The 14,375-nt window shown below is 46.7% G+C and overlaps 1 protein-coding gene across 5 annotated transcripts in view; it reads left to right on the forward strand.

Moving 5' to 3' along the window:
- The window catches only part of IL4R (interleukin 4 receptor), a 73,601-nt gene that overhangs the window by 10,361 nt on the left and 48,865 nt on the right, over positions 1-14,375 (forward strand). Inside the window, exon 1 of one of the 5 annotated variants that reach the window (XM_061153060.1) lies at positions 12,688-12,816. The exons of 1 other annotated variant lie outside the window; for it this stretch is intronic. Coding sequence is in view for 2 of the 4 variants with exons in the window: in XM_061153059.1 (XP_061009042.1) it covers positions 12,798-12,816 (19 nt within the window). In the remaining 2 variants the exon portion in view is untranslated. Of the gene's footprint in view, positions 1-12,687; positions 12,817-14,375 lie in introns of those variants that run through there. 3 more of the 5 variants (XM_061153059.1, XM_061153061.1, XM_061153058.1) reach the window with 3 other exon arrangements.

Genomic DNA, 14,375 nt, shown 5'->3' on the forward strand with positions numbered 1-14,375 from the left:
CTGGTGGGCTACAGTCACTGGGCTCACAAAGAGTTAGACATAACTTAGCGACTCAGCAACAATAACAATTCTTCTAAGAGTCTTATGGTTTAACTCTCACATTAAGTTCCTAAATCTGTTTTAAGATTATTTTTGTATCTGATGTGAGGTAAGGATCCAACTTCATTCTTTTGTATGTTAATACCCAGTTCTTCCAGCACCATTTATGAAAAGGTGGCTCTTTCCCCACTGAATTGTCCTGTCATGCATTGACAGTTTATATTTACTTTATCACTTACCTGTAAACATTTCCATTCCTCTATCCAGCCACCAATCTATTTTATTTTCTGATGCATTTCAGATAGCAGACACCAGCATACTTTCTCCTAACATTTCAGCATGCATATCATCAACTATAGTTCACTATTTGTGCATGATTTTTTTCTTTTTTTGTAAAATTTACATACAATGAAATACACAAAGCCTAAGTGTACCACTTGATGAGTTTTGACAGATGCACTTGGCCTGTGCATGCAAATTCCTTATCAAGATATAGAACGTCAACACCAACCCCAGAAAGTTCCCTCGCATGCATTTATTTTTATGTATTTATTTTTGACAAATGCATGTGCCCATGTAACCACCACCTTAATCAAGATACAGAACATTTCCATCTCCTAAGGAAGCTCTTTCACTTCTTTGCTTTTAATCTTGCCCCACCCCATCCGCAGCCCAGACAGCCACTGATCTCATCTGTACCACTGTAGATTAGTTTTGTCTGTTACAGAATTGCATATAAATGAAATCATATCATGTGTACTATTTTGTGATAAGCTTACTCCGTCCCTGACCAACATTGGGGAAAAAAAATAGAACAGAACACAGCAGAACAACTGGCAAGTTGCTTTGTGAAATATTGCTTTGTTGATATTTGTTTCACACATACACACATGCATGTGTGTGTGTGCATATGTGTGTGCGTGCGTGATCATACTGAGCCAAAATAGAAAATGCATTTCTTACTGTGGCTTGCAGTCAAAATGATTTAAAAGTGATTGTACCCCTGAACCAAAACTCCCGTGTTTCTTTTCTACCTGTCTTGTCACTCTCCTTGCCCCATCACCTTCCTTGATCTCCTATCAATTACCCCAGTAATTGGTCTCCTCTTAATACCTTTGCAAAATCTGTTTCTTCCCTCAGGTTACTGTTCCCACCTCATTCCACTCACGCTCAAACTGGAGAACTGCTGCTCATCCATAGGTTGCTCCAGGGTTGGCCCTTCTTCCAGAAAACTTTGGTTTTCATGCTTCCCTCTCAGAACTGGTATTACATTGTGCCCTAATTACTTGGCCACGCTTTCCTCCAGCAGACCACAAGCTCCCTGGGGACAGGAACCATGTCTTTTTAACCTTTACAGTCTCTAGCTCCTAGGATGTGAAGACGTACAATAGGCATCAATAAATGTTCACTGAATGAATGAATAAACCCCAGGGTTCTGGGTGACAGGGCTTGTTTTTTTTATAATTGGAGTGTAATTGCTCTATAGTGTTGCGCTAGTTTCTGTTGTTCAGTGACATGAATCAGCTACATGCATACACATATCCTCTCCCTCTTGAGCTTCCCTCCAATGCCCACCCCCACCCGACTCCTTTAGTCATCACTGGGTTTTATATAAACCAACCCAATTTTTTCCCCCAAGGGCGCATTCCTGCATATTTTATTGTCCTGCATGTCTCTGATTTCTTAACCATCATTTTTTATGACCTCCTTCAATCACCCTGAGACCTTAGTCTTTCAGCTCTCTTCTCTCCACGCCCCATGCTAGTGCTTTCATCCTTGAAACTTCCTCCTAGACATGCTGAGGCAAACAACTGTCATTATGAGGATGACGTCGTATCCTTGTCTTCGGGACCTTTGCCCCAGAATGGCCCCCATTGAGAGAGTCAATTCCTAGGCAGGTTGATAAGAAGGCCTCATGGAGAGAGGGGCCTAGAATTCTCAAGGAGGAAGAAAGGACAAACTTCTTTTCCCCTCTACATTCCTTAGGATTATATAACAATAATGTATCCTGCTTGAGGACAGTCTCTGAAAAAAACCTTCTGGCTAATTCTGTTATCTCAAAATGTAAATTATGGGAGTAGGTCTGGTGAGGTCTTTACAACCTCCAGACATGCTTTTGATTTGCTGTAATAACTAATTTGAGAGTATATAATTCCACTGCTAACACTAGCAAGGGGGCACTCTTTCTGCCCCCTTCTGATGTCTATGTCAGAAGCTTTCTCTATCCCTTTTATACTTCAATAAACTCTATTGCACAAAAGCTTTAATAAACACTATTGCATAAAAGACGAGATCAAGTCTCGTCTCTGGCCCCGGATTGAATTCTTCTCCTCCGGAGGCCAAGAATCCCGGCGTCTTTTCGTGGGTTCAGCAACAACCTTTCACCATCTTCCAAGGAGATGTTAATTCTGTGACTGTGAATATGGGCACAGGTATGTAGGATGTAAAAGCACATGTGCACGAAGAGATGGTCATAGCCAGGAGACTCACTGGCTCATTTTGGTCTGGGTCCTGCTCTCAAGGAAAAGAAGCCCATAGGTATAGCTCCCAGATAGAATTCCAGCAGGGAAGTATAGCAGATTGGTCAAGGGTACAGGCTGTGGAGGAGAGATACAGGGTATGGTCCATTTATACCACTTGCTAGCTGTGAGATCTTGAGCAGGTTACATAACCTCTCTGAGCCTCAATGTCTTCACCTATAAAATGGGAATATGCAGTGTTGTTTGAAGATTTAATGGGACACTTGATTATATAACACTGGGCACATGGCAAGTTTCCAAGAAATGGAAATGAATCCTGTCTAGGGAAATAACATTTCCCAACAGGTATGTCTGAGTGTCCGAAGAACAAGAGAGAAGACCCAGCTAGAGGTAAGCTGAGTTAAAGACCAAAGACATAGAGGACTTCCCTGGTGGATCAGTGGTTAAGAATCTGCTTGCCAATGCAGGGGACATGGGTTCGATCCCTGGTCCGGGAAGATCCCACATGCCATGGGGCAAGTAAGCTCATGTGTCACAACTGCTAAAGCCTGCATGCTGCAAAATGAAGACCCAGAGCAGCCAAAAATAAAAAAGTCCAAAGACACAGACAGAACTAAAGGACGTCACCAAGAACAAACAGCATTGATTGGGCAGAGGCTGAAAGAACACCCAGGAATAAAGTGTGGAAGCAGGAGGCCACTCCATTTAGGAAATGTACTCTAGGAAGGCAGGGCAACATGTTTGCTTCCCCCATGTTGGAAGAATCCGGTGCTCTAGTGCCTCCTTCTTGCAAAACAGCTGGAGGGCAGGAGTTGGTGCCACCCTGTCGACAGCTTTGCAGTGGCACATTCTTCCTTCCTTCCACTGGAGACTAACCACTACAAGTATTTCCTTGCACGGGCTGAGCACCCAGTTTAGGACTGCAAATGTTAAGACTGTAAAGATAACAGGTAAAATCAGGGCTTGTCGCCTGGCAACAAGGGGACAGGTATGTGTGGGTGACAAACCACTGATATTCACAACAAATAAAGCCGCAGGTCCTGCAGCTCCGGCCAGCTAGGTGAGAGGACAGAGCCGTGCCAGCTGGCAGGCGGTAGTCCTGCTGGCAGGTGAGGCCATCCTGGGAACACAGAAACATCCCAGGAAAGCATGAGACATGGAGGCCCCATGTGTCAAGAGCTGGTTTCCTTGTTCTTTAACTGTCCAGGCTTCAACTCCTCCTTGGTCACTCCCCCCCTGGACAGCTGAGGGTGACTCACTGAAGCTTTCTAGGTCTCAGCTACTTCAACCATCCCATTGGCCACACCTTCGTTCATTCATTCACTCACTCTCCAGGCCATCTGTGGGTGCTGGGGACACAAGACCATTGTTTGCAGCTGTATGCCTGTACCTAGTACAGTGCCTGGCACATAGTAGGTGCTCAATAAATATTGCTTCAAAGAGGAAATGAACAAGACAGAGCCACAGTCCTCAAAGAGCTCACTGTCTAGTAGAGGAAACAAAACACAAAATCACAAGGTGCCCAAAACGCCTATACAAGGTCGTTGGGTACATGCCCATAGGCATACAGAAGAGGAACCCCATCTGGGAAGCTCAAGACTTCTCCTCTGAGGAGGTGTCAGCCTTCCAAAAGAGAGGGTGGTTTCTGAAGAACGAGGAATGGAGGAAGAGCACAGCCAGCAACAGTGAAGGGAAAGCTCATATTATTAACCACTTACTACGGGCTGGAAATTTTATACTTGCTGAAGAATTGATGCTTTTGAACTGTGGTGTTGGAGAAGACTCTTGAGAGTCCCTTGCAAGGAGATCCAACCAGTCCACCCTAAAGGAAATCAGTCCTGAATATTCATTGGAAGGACTGATGTTGAAGATGAAACTTCAATACTTTGGCCACCTGATGGGAAGAACTGACTCATTTGAAAAGACCCTGATGCTGGAAAAGATTGAAGGCGGGAGGAGAAGGGGACGACAGAGGATGAGATGGTTGGATGGCATCACCGACTCAGTGGACACGAGTTTGAGTAAACTCCAAGAGTTGGTGATGGACAGGGAGGCCTGGCGTGCTGCAGTCCATGGGGTCGCAAAGAGTTGGACACGACTGAGTGATTGAACTGAACTGAACTTACCGTCCTGGAAAGGATTAGAATCTATCCATGATGACATAGGAGGGCGCTGCCTCTTGGCACTCCTAGAGTCCTTCTGTCTCTTGCTGTCCTGTCTGCTGGGCCTCTCAGCTCACACATGGATGATTGCAACACCCCAGCTGCTAACCAGCTGTGTCTCCTTCGGGTTCACCATCTATGCAACTGCCAGAAGGGTTGTTCTAAAACCCACAGTTGAACCTCTCTTGCCTTGGTTTGAAAACCATTTTTTAAATACTTGTTTTATTTTTTATATTTTGGCTGTTGCAGCACACAGGCTTCTATAGTTGCAGTGCACAGGTTTAGTTGTCCTGTAGATTGAACCCGTGTCCCCTGCATTGGAAGATGGATTCTTAACTACCGGACCACCAGGGAAGTCCCAATTTTGAATCCTTTTTTAACTGAGGATAATTGCTTTACAGAATTTTGTTGTTTTCTGCCAAATATCCAATTTGAAATCTTTTGATGCTGCACATCACTCGAGGCTGGTGATCAGGACCTTTTGTAATATGGCCCTAAGCTGGATTGCTTGCCCCAGCCAGGCACTCCCTGAGATATACATGTACATCCCCACCCCTTGCTCACGCTGCTTTTTCAGCCCAGGTGCCCATCTTCTTTCTAGCCTCCTTTAGAATGCTTCCACAGAAGCTCTCTCCTTTACAGAGATGCCTTCAGGACCCATTTCAGAGGCCTCCCTCCTTGGAAGTCCCCACGCTTTCTGTTTGCATAGTTTTATCCCTGATCGCAATCTGGTTGTGTTCAATCTGACTATGTCTTGAGTCCTCATTGCTCTGAACTACAGGTCAACATCAGGGGAAGAGAAAGAAGACAGGTAAGGCTGGGTCTTTGCCCTTGGGAAGCCCACTGTCTGATGGGATGGTCTCCTGAGGGTCCTGTGGTCAAATTACCTTCTAAAGATTGGAAACCTGTTTCCTTTGACCCAGTGGTTCTAAACCAGGGGCCACCCCCAACTCCCACTCCAGGGGGCATTTGGCAAAGTCTGGAGACATTTTGGTTGCTACAATGGGCAAATGCATCTGGAATCTAGTGGGTAGAGGTCAAGGATGCAGCTAAACATCTCACAATGCACGAGACACACTCTCATGACAAAGAATTACCCAGATCAAAATGTCAGTAGTACCAAAGTTGAGAAACTCTGGTTTAATCTTTAAGCAATGGAGAGCCACAGGGAAAAGTTCAACCAAAAGAGAGAGATTTAACTCTGTGAACTCTGACAGCTGAGTTCACAGTGACTTAGAGGAAGGCAGCCCTGAGACACAGTATAATTCAGGACTTTTTTCCCTTTCTCCCAGGAAATCAGTGAAGTAAGCAGGCCTTCAGCTAGAAACACTAAGCTCTGTAGACATTGCTCCCAGATGGCACAATGGTGCACCTTGCAACAAGTACGGTGTTGCAATGGCAATTAGGTTTCTGAGAAGAGTTTCTGTCTCCTGAGGAAGCATGCTCACTCAGCACTCATCAGTTATGCTATCTTAAACAAGTTTCATACCCTCTCTGTGCCTTTTCCTCCTCTGTAAATGAACCTGACAATAGTACCTAGTTCCTAGAGTTTTTGTGAGGATTAATTAGTATACGACAAGAGCCGACAACAGAGTCTGGTACCAGTGCCATGCTGCTACATAAATGTTAGCTCTTAACATCATCCTCTCATCACCACCTCCATCCTTATCGTCATCCTCTTTCTCAACTTCATCATCCCCACCACTATCATCACCGACATCATCACAAACGGCATCATCCCAGCCGCCACCACCATGATTATCCCCATCAGCACATCATTTCATCACCATCATCATTATCACCATCATCATTATCATTGTTTTCTTTTGGAAGAAACCTTGTTTCTTGGCCCCACCTTATTTGTGGTTTGACTGGATGTCAATCGGTTCCAAGGGTGATAGCAAAAGGGATCCACCCTCAGCCCCACTGACTCTGCCTCTTGGCTTTGTCTGCAGAGCTTGGTTCAAGGCTGTTATCAATTCCTCATGTCCTCAGTCCCCAAAACCAGGTGAGCAAGGCCAGCTTGGAGACCCCAGTCAGCTCCAGTTCTTACAATAAACTCCCTGGATCTGTTCTGTTAAACTTCAAAATGACAAAAAGCCAAGTCACAGAAGCATAAACAGTTAAAATTTCTCCTGTGGAGAAATGGTGTCTGGAAGTTGAGCACAGCTGGTGTGATTCAGCTGTTCAAAGATGTCAGGGCCCCTGTATCGGGAAAATTCTTCTCTCCTTGCCAGAATTTCAGATTTCGGTGGATGCTGGAGTTGCTTCTGTAGTTTGCAGACGCCAGAACATCCACACTACGGTTTGTCTCAGCCTTCTCTTATGGCAGCAAGATGGTCTGTGTTCACAGCAGCAAGACCCCTTCTATTGTGGAATGCTATCGGTTGCCTCGGAAGCACTTCCTCCATAATACACGGACTTCCTCGTACATTTTGTTGGCAGAGCTGGATCATCCAGCAATCCCTCGGACATGGGAGGCTGGGAAAGTTGGAATGGGATTATCGTGATTGGCTGAAATAAATCATGCTCTATTACCTCAGGGAGGGCACATGGCTGCCCTGATGAAGTCTGGGTTCTGTTGGCAAGAAAAAAAAGGAAGGTAGGGACCGTGGGTCAGCAGCAGGTCAAAACAATGGCTGCAAAACAAACTATCCCCAAACTTAGCGCATTTCTTTTGCTCCTGAATCTGCAACTTGGTCAGGCTCAGTGGAGACAGTTTGTCTCTGTGCTATTTGGCGTCAGGTTGAAACTATCACAGCACTCATTTGGCTCATGGCTTTGCAATCTGGTCAGGGCTCAGTAGACTCCGCTTGGCCCTGTTTCCCTTGGTCTCAGGAGTGGGAGCTGAAAACATCGGAAGACTCCCTCACTCACATATGGGCCTGGGCTGACAAGTTCCCAACAGCTGGGGCTCCTCCAGCCTTTCTTTCTCTCTGTACTCTTTTCATGTGCTCTCTCTAGGATGAGTGGTGGCTTCAGGGTAGCTGGACTTCTCACACATGTCAGCTCAAGGATCCCAAGGTGTGGGCTGAGAGAGAGAGAGAGAAAGAAAGTAAGGGAGAGAAGGAGAGAAGGAGGGAGGGATGGAGGGAGGGAGAGAAAGAAACAAAGAAAAATCAAGGAAGAAAGAAAGAGAAAGGAAGAAAGAAAAAGATTCTACACACATATCTTCTACCCATCACAAAAAGTAACCCAAATGGATTATAAACCTAAATGTATAATGCAAAACTATAAAACTTTTAGATGACATAGGAGAAAATCTAGGATCTAGATTAGGCAATGATTTTTTAGATACAATACCAATAGCATGATGCCCAAAAGAGAAAACTCAATAACTTGGATCTCATTAAGAGACAAAACTTCCACTTTACCAAAAAAAAAAAAAAAAAAAATTGTTAAGACAATAAAAAGCCACAGGCTTGGAGAAAAATCTTTGCAAAGCACATGTCCAACTAAGGACTTGTATCCAAAATATACAAAGAAGTTTTTAAAACTCAACCCTAAGAAAAGAAACAATCCAATTTACAAATGGGCAAAAGTTCTTAACAGATGAAAAAGAAGATACACAGATGGCAAATAAGCATATGAAAATATGTTCAACATAATGTATCTTGATGGAACTTGCAAATTAAAATGAGATAGCATTACACATCTACTAGATTGGCTAAGATCCAAAAAACTGACAACACAAAATGCTGTTGGGAATGCAGAGCAACGGGAACTCGAATGTATTACTGAAGGAAATGCAAAATGACTGAGCCACTTTGGAAGAGAGTTTGGCAGGTTCTTACAAAAATAAATATTCTTACCATATGAGCTTAACAGTCACACTCCATAGTTACCCGAAGGAGTTGAAAACATGTCCACACAAAAACCTGCACACAAGTGTTTGTAGCAGCTTTATTCATACTTGTCAAAAACTGAAAGCAATCAAGGAGTCTTTCCATCGGTGAATAGCTAAATGAACAGTGTACCTCCAGACAATGGAATATTATTATTCAGGGCTAAAAAGAAATGAGGTATCAAGCCAGGAAAATATCTGGGGGAGCCTTAAATGCATATTACTAAAGGAAAGAAGCCAGTCTTAAAGAGGCTATATACTGTCAGATTCCAACTATATGACATTCTGAAAAAAGCAAAACTATAGGGACAGTAAAAAGATCAATGGCTTCCAAGGTTCAGGAGGAAGAGGATGAGGCGAAGCCTAGGAGATTTTCAGGAAGGTGAAACTCTACTTTATGTTGCTATATGAGTGGATGGGCTTCCCTAATGGCTCAGAGGGTAAAGAATCTGCCTTCAATGAGGAAATCCCAGGTTCAGTCCCAGGGTTGGGAAGATCTCCTGGAGAAGGGAATGGCTACCCACTCCAGTATTCTTGCGTGGAGAATTCCGTGGACAGAGGAGCCTAGCAGGCTAAGTCCAACGGGTCACAAAGAGTCGGACACGACTGAAACGACTTCACACACATGCACACACACACGCATGAGTGGATAGAAGTCATTATGCGTTTGTCAAAACCCACAGAACTGCTCAAGAGCAATCCTACTACTGGGCATATACCCTGACAAAACCATAATTCGAAAAGACACATGTACCCCAATGTTCACTATAGAACTATTTACAATATTTACAAACATTGTAAATATTTACAACAACCAACCTTTTTCCATCGACAGAAAAAATTGTATATGTTGTACATATACACAGTGGTATATTACGCAGCCTTAAAAAAGGAATGAATCTGAGTCAGTTGAACTGAAACGGATGAACCTAGAGCCTGTTGTACAGGGTGAAGTAAGTCAGAAAGGGAAAAACTAGTATCATCTATTAACGCATACATATGAAATCAAGAAAAATGGTACTGTTGAGCCCACTTGCAGGGCAGGAATAGAGATGCAAACATAGAGAATAGACCTGTGGACCCAGTGAGGGGAGGAGAAGGTGGGACAAATTGAGAGAGTAGCATTGAAATATATACATTGCTGCCGCTGCTGCTAAGTCACTTCAGTAGTGTCTGACTCTTTGCGACCTCTTAGACTGTGATGACTTAGAGGGATGGGATGGGGGTGGTGGGAGGGAGGCTCAAGAAGGAGGAGATATATATATATATATATATATATATACTTAGGGCTGATTCATGTTGTTGTACACTAGAAGCCAACACAACATTGTAAAGCAATTATCCTCCAATTGAAAATGTTTTTAAATGAAAGAAAAAGGAAAGCAAGTGTGAACCTTAATGTAAACAGCACCCTTTAGTTAATAATAATGTAAAAATACCAGGTCACTAATTGTTACCAACGTACTGCATTAAAGCAAGTTATGTTGCTAATAGGGGAAATTATGCACAGAGGAGAGGGTATATGGGAGCTCCCTATGTATTCATTTTTTGTGAAATCTACAGAAAAATTCTAAACAAATTTTAAATGGTTTTAAACCTGAAAGACAGGATTGGAAATAGGTAATATGATGCAGTGTGAGCTGAGCTCGTATTGAGACCAAACCTGGCAACTGCCTGGGAAGAGGACCAGAGTTTTTATTCCTTTGGGGTCTCCAGACCCCCTCCAAGGCCTGACACAGAGTAGCCACTAATAAAACTCAGGCAGCTCAGCAGGACCCCGAATAGTGCAACTGGATGCAAGATGGCAAACTTTACATTTATTATCTCTCTAGGGCTTCAGGACAGTGCCCTGTTTTCATTAGCTCTTTATTTTGACATAATTTTGGACTTACAGAAAAGTGGCAAGTATGAAGAATTCCCATATTCCCTTCCTCTGTTCTGCGTGCTAAGTCACTTCGGTCATGTCTGACTCTTTGCAACCAGATGGACCCTATGTCGCCCACCAGGCTCCTCTGTCCATGGGATTCTCCCGGCAAGAATACTGGAGTGAGTCGCCATGCCTTCCTCTAGGAGATCTTTCCAACCCAGGGATTGAACCTGTTTCTTACATCTCCTGCATTAGCAGGTGGGTTCTTTACCACTAGCGCCATATGGGAAGCCCATTCCCTTTCTCGAGATTTCCCAATATTTTCACATCCAATCATGTCTACCTCTGCCTTTCCTATCTGTTAAGTGCTATTTTTAAAATATTTACTTTTATTTCTATTTATTTATTTGACTGTCCCGGATCTTAGATGCAGCATGCAAACTCTTAGTTGCGGCATGTGGGATTTAGTTCCCCATCCAGGGATCAAACCTCTGCCCACCTGCATTGGGAGTGTGTAGTCTTAGCCACTGGACCATCAGGAAATTCCCTTCAGTGCTATTTTTACCCCATTTCACAACCAAGCAAACAGGCAGAGGGAGCAGGCTCTAAATTGGCTTCTTTCTCATCTTCCTTCTGATCAGAACAGCAATGTACATTTATTGAGTACCTGATATGTGCCAGGCATTGCTCCAAGCACTTTTCATGTATTTCAGACCATAGGAAGTGGGGCCTGTGGTCATTCCCACTTTGCAGACGTGGGAGCTGAGGTACAGGGCCTGATCCACTTTGCCTGGAGTCCCATAGTAAGCAAAGGGGTTAGTGCGCAGACACAGTCCATCTGGTAGAAGCTAGGGAAGGGAGAAGATGGCTTAAAGATGCAGAAAACAGGGTGGGAGTCCAGTTTGGGAGGAGAGGATGGCAGACAGCTCAGGCCATACATTTCTAAAGTGAGACTTCTGCCATCTCTGGATAAATGCTAGTGGCTCAGTCATGTCCAATTCTTTGCAACCCCGTGGGCTGTAGCCCGCCAGGCTCCTCTGTCCATGGAATTCTCCAGGCAAGAATATTGAGTTGGGTTGCCATTCCCTTCTCCAAGGGATCTTCCCGACCCAGGGATTGAACCTGGGATTCCCTCATTGCAGGCAGATGCACAGATTCTTTTACCACCTGAGCCACGCACAAACTCAGAGACACCAAGACTGAGCAAAATGTTTCAGGTTTACAAAGGGACCTTGGCATTGTCCAGCTTAAGTCTGCATACCTCCGACCTGACCTTCTTCCCCTCTCCCCTCCTGAGGGTTCTCCAGTCAATCTGACCTCCAGGCAATTCCTCCAACCTGCTAAACTGGTTCCTATCCCCAGACTTTTGCACTGGCTATTCCCCCTTCTAAACTAGTCTAGCCCGTGTCCTCCTTAGGCTCGAAGCTCAAATCTCTCACCCCTGGGAAGGAGACAGGTCTCTCTCTGTTTTACTCTCTTCTTGGTATCTCTTGTTACCTGAAATATTTTATTCATTTACTGTTTTCCCCCTACCTTCTGGGCTCCATCACCACTTTTACGATGTTGCTTTTAAGGCATTAGTGATCCATGGTGCCTGGGTTCGAACCCCACACCGGCTGCATGATTCTGAACAAGTTTCCCCACAAAGGCTCTGTGCCTCGGTTTTCCCATCTAAAAAGCTGGGGGACAGCACTATAGCTCCCTCACAGGGTAGCTGGCGGTTAATATTAATATATGCAGGGCCTTAGAAAGGGGGCTGCCAGACGGTGCTAACTACTGATTGAAGAACTGTTTTACTATCTAAAATTTTCTGGAATCCAGCACATGGTAGGCGCTCCGAAAACATTTGTTGAAGGGAAGAACACATCCGCATTCAGGAGAAGTTGGGCTTGTCGGAAAAGGGAGCAGGCTTCAAGATGCCCAGCCCCCCAATCCTGAATGCACCTGCCCTCTTGCGGAGAGAGGCAGCTGGGGGCCTCAGCGGGAATGGCAGGGGCCGGGGCGACGGACCGGCTGATGCCAAATCCGGGAGCTGGGATTTTATTCCGAAAGCGAGGGGAAGCCCTGCGGAGTTCTGTTGGCTGGGGTGTGACCTCCGGTGGCCGCGGGGCCCAGGCGCTGGGATCGCTTCCTGGAGAGATCGGAAGCCCCTCGGACTGCGGGGACTGAGGGAACAGGGACGCTGCCTGAACCCGCGGCGGCCCCACCCGGAGGGCGCCCAGGGGAGCGCGGGGTGCGCGGGGTGCGCGGGGCGGGGCGGCGCAGGCCAATGGGCGGGCACGGGGCGGGGCGCAGGAAGCGGGGCGGGCTCGCCCGGCGCCCAGGAAAGCCCCGCGCGGCTCGGCCAGGGCTGGGACGGCCTCCCGGGGGGTCCCCTACTTCCCGCTCTGGGGCTGGCGCGGCGAATGGACCCGGAGCGCGCAGGTAGGACCCGGCGCCCGCGTACGGATGGGAGGTGGGGGGAATCGGCCTGAGCACGTCGCGGCGGCCCGGAGAGCTCTGGGCTGCCGGCGGCGGGGACCCCGGGATCACTCGATCCCCAGCGGGGATCTCCCACCTGCCGGCTCTTCTCGGCGAGCGGGTTTGCGGCGACTCAGTCCGTTCGGCCCGGCGCAGCTGAAGCGGGGCTGGGGAGGCTAGTCCTGGGTGCTCGAACACCCGGCGCGCCCACAAACGCACCTGTCCCTAACGAGTCAGAGGGGCGGCCTCTTGGGGTGCTTGGGAGCGTCTTGAGCGTGGCGGTGAGACAGATCTTGGGTCGCCACCCCCCCACCCCCACCCCCCGCCCCGACTCCCCTCCCCGCCCCGACTCCCCTCCCGGTTCTTCTCTGGTCATTCACTCCCAGCCCGCGCACAGGAAGTTGGTGAGGATTCCGGGGAGAGAATGGGTGGGGAAAGTTCTTGAAAACTCTGAAGTTGGAGACTGGATCAAAGAATCGAGTGAAACTAGGCCTTTCGACCTTTGCTCTCCTTATTTGAATACTAGATGGGCCCAATAATAGCGAACGTTTGCTGGAACTTACGTTGTACAGGTCTGTCCTGAACATTGAATGTGTTCTGAGTTAAATCTCAAAATAGCCTTTCTGGTTGGTGCTCTGTGCCTATTGTGACCATTTTGCAGATGAGGACTGCTGAGGCAGAGGCAGCGTTAATGATTTGCCCAAGCTGATGCCCACAAGGCAAGTGCGGAGCAGGATTCAGACCCAGTCATTCTGGCTGGTGCCAGAGCCGTCCACAAAACAACAGAATTTGTCAAACTATTTTATGAACAAATTCTCCGGGGGATTCTATTAAGGTGCACATTCCCAGGCTCTTTTTGGTGAGGTTCAGATTCAGTAAATCCCAGAATCTAGATGATTCTTCTCCTTCTTCTTTTCCTTGAACAAAAAAATCTGTATTTCTTTTAATCAGGAGACACTGGGGACCAGCAAACTCGATGCCTGCTGCTAAGATTCACAGATCACCCCCCCCCCCACCCCAGGCCAGCACTTACCCTGTTGAAACCCTGGCATTTGCCCTCTGTGAGGTGTGACCCCTCCCCTGCAGCTCTTCCCCTATGGGTGGCCTTTAAGGAACACCAGGCATTTGCTGGGACATCAGAGCCTTTATGAAAATCCTCAAGTTCAGTGGGGAAACTGAGGCTCGGGTTTATGTTAGTGTGGGTTTCCCTCACAGTCAGGGCATTGCAGAGTCCTGCAAAGGCCACTTGAACTCAGCTAGACCCACTGTGAGTACAGATGAGCCTGATGAGATGTGGAAAGGGGGATGACCTACCCCAGCCATTCATTCACTCACTCGCCCTCACTGGGCTCCCACTGGGCACTGTTTGAGTGCTGTTCAGGGCGCTGGTGTGTGCCTTCAAGGAGCTCCCCCTGGGTGAAGGGGCTGTGGGGGCAGGGGGGAGCTCTGAGAAAGGGAGGAAGCATACGGTGAGGGTGATCAACCTTCATGAGGCAATGGGACGGACTTCATGGAGCAGGGAC

The sequence above is a fragment of the Dama dama genome, chromosome 10 (genome assembly GCF_033118175.1).
Source record: "Dama dama isolate Ldn47 chromosome 10, ASM3311817v1, whole genome shotgun sequence".
NCBI classification, from domain to species: domain Eukaryota; kingdom Metazoa; phylum Chordata; class Mammalia; order Artiodactyla; family Cervidae; genus Dama; species Dama dama.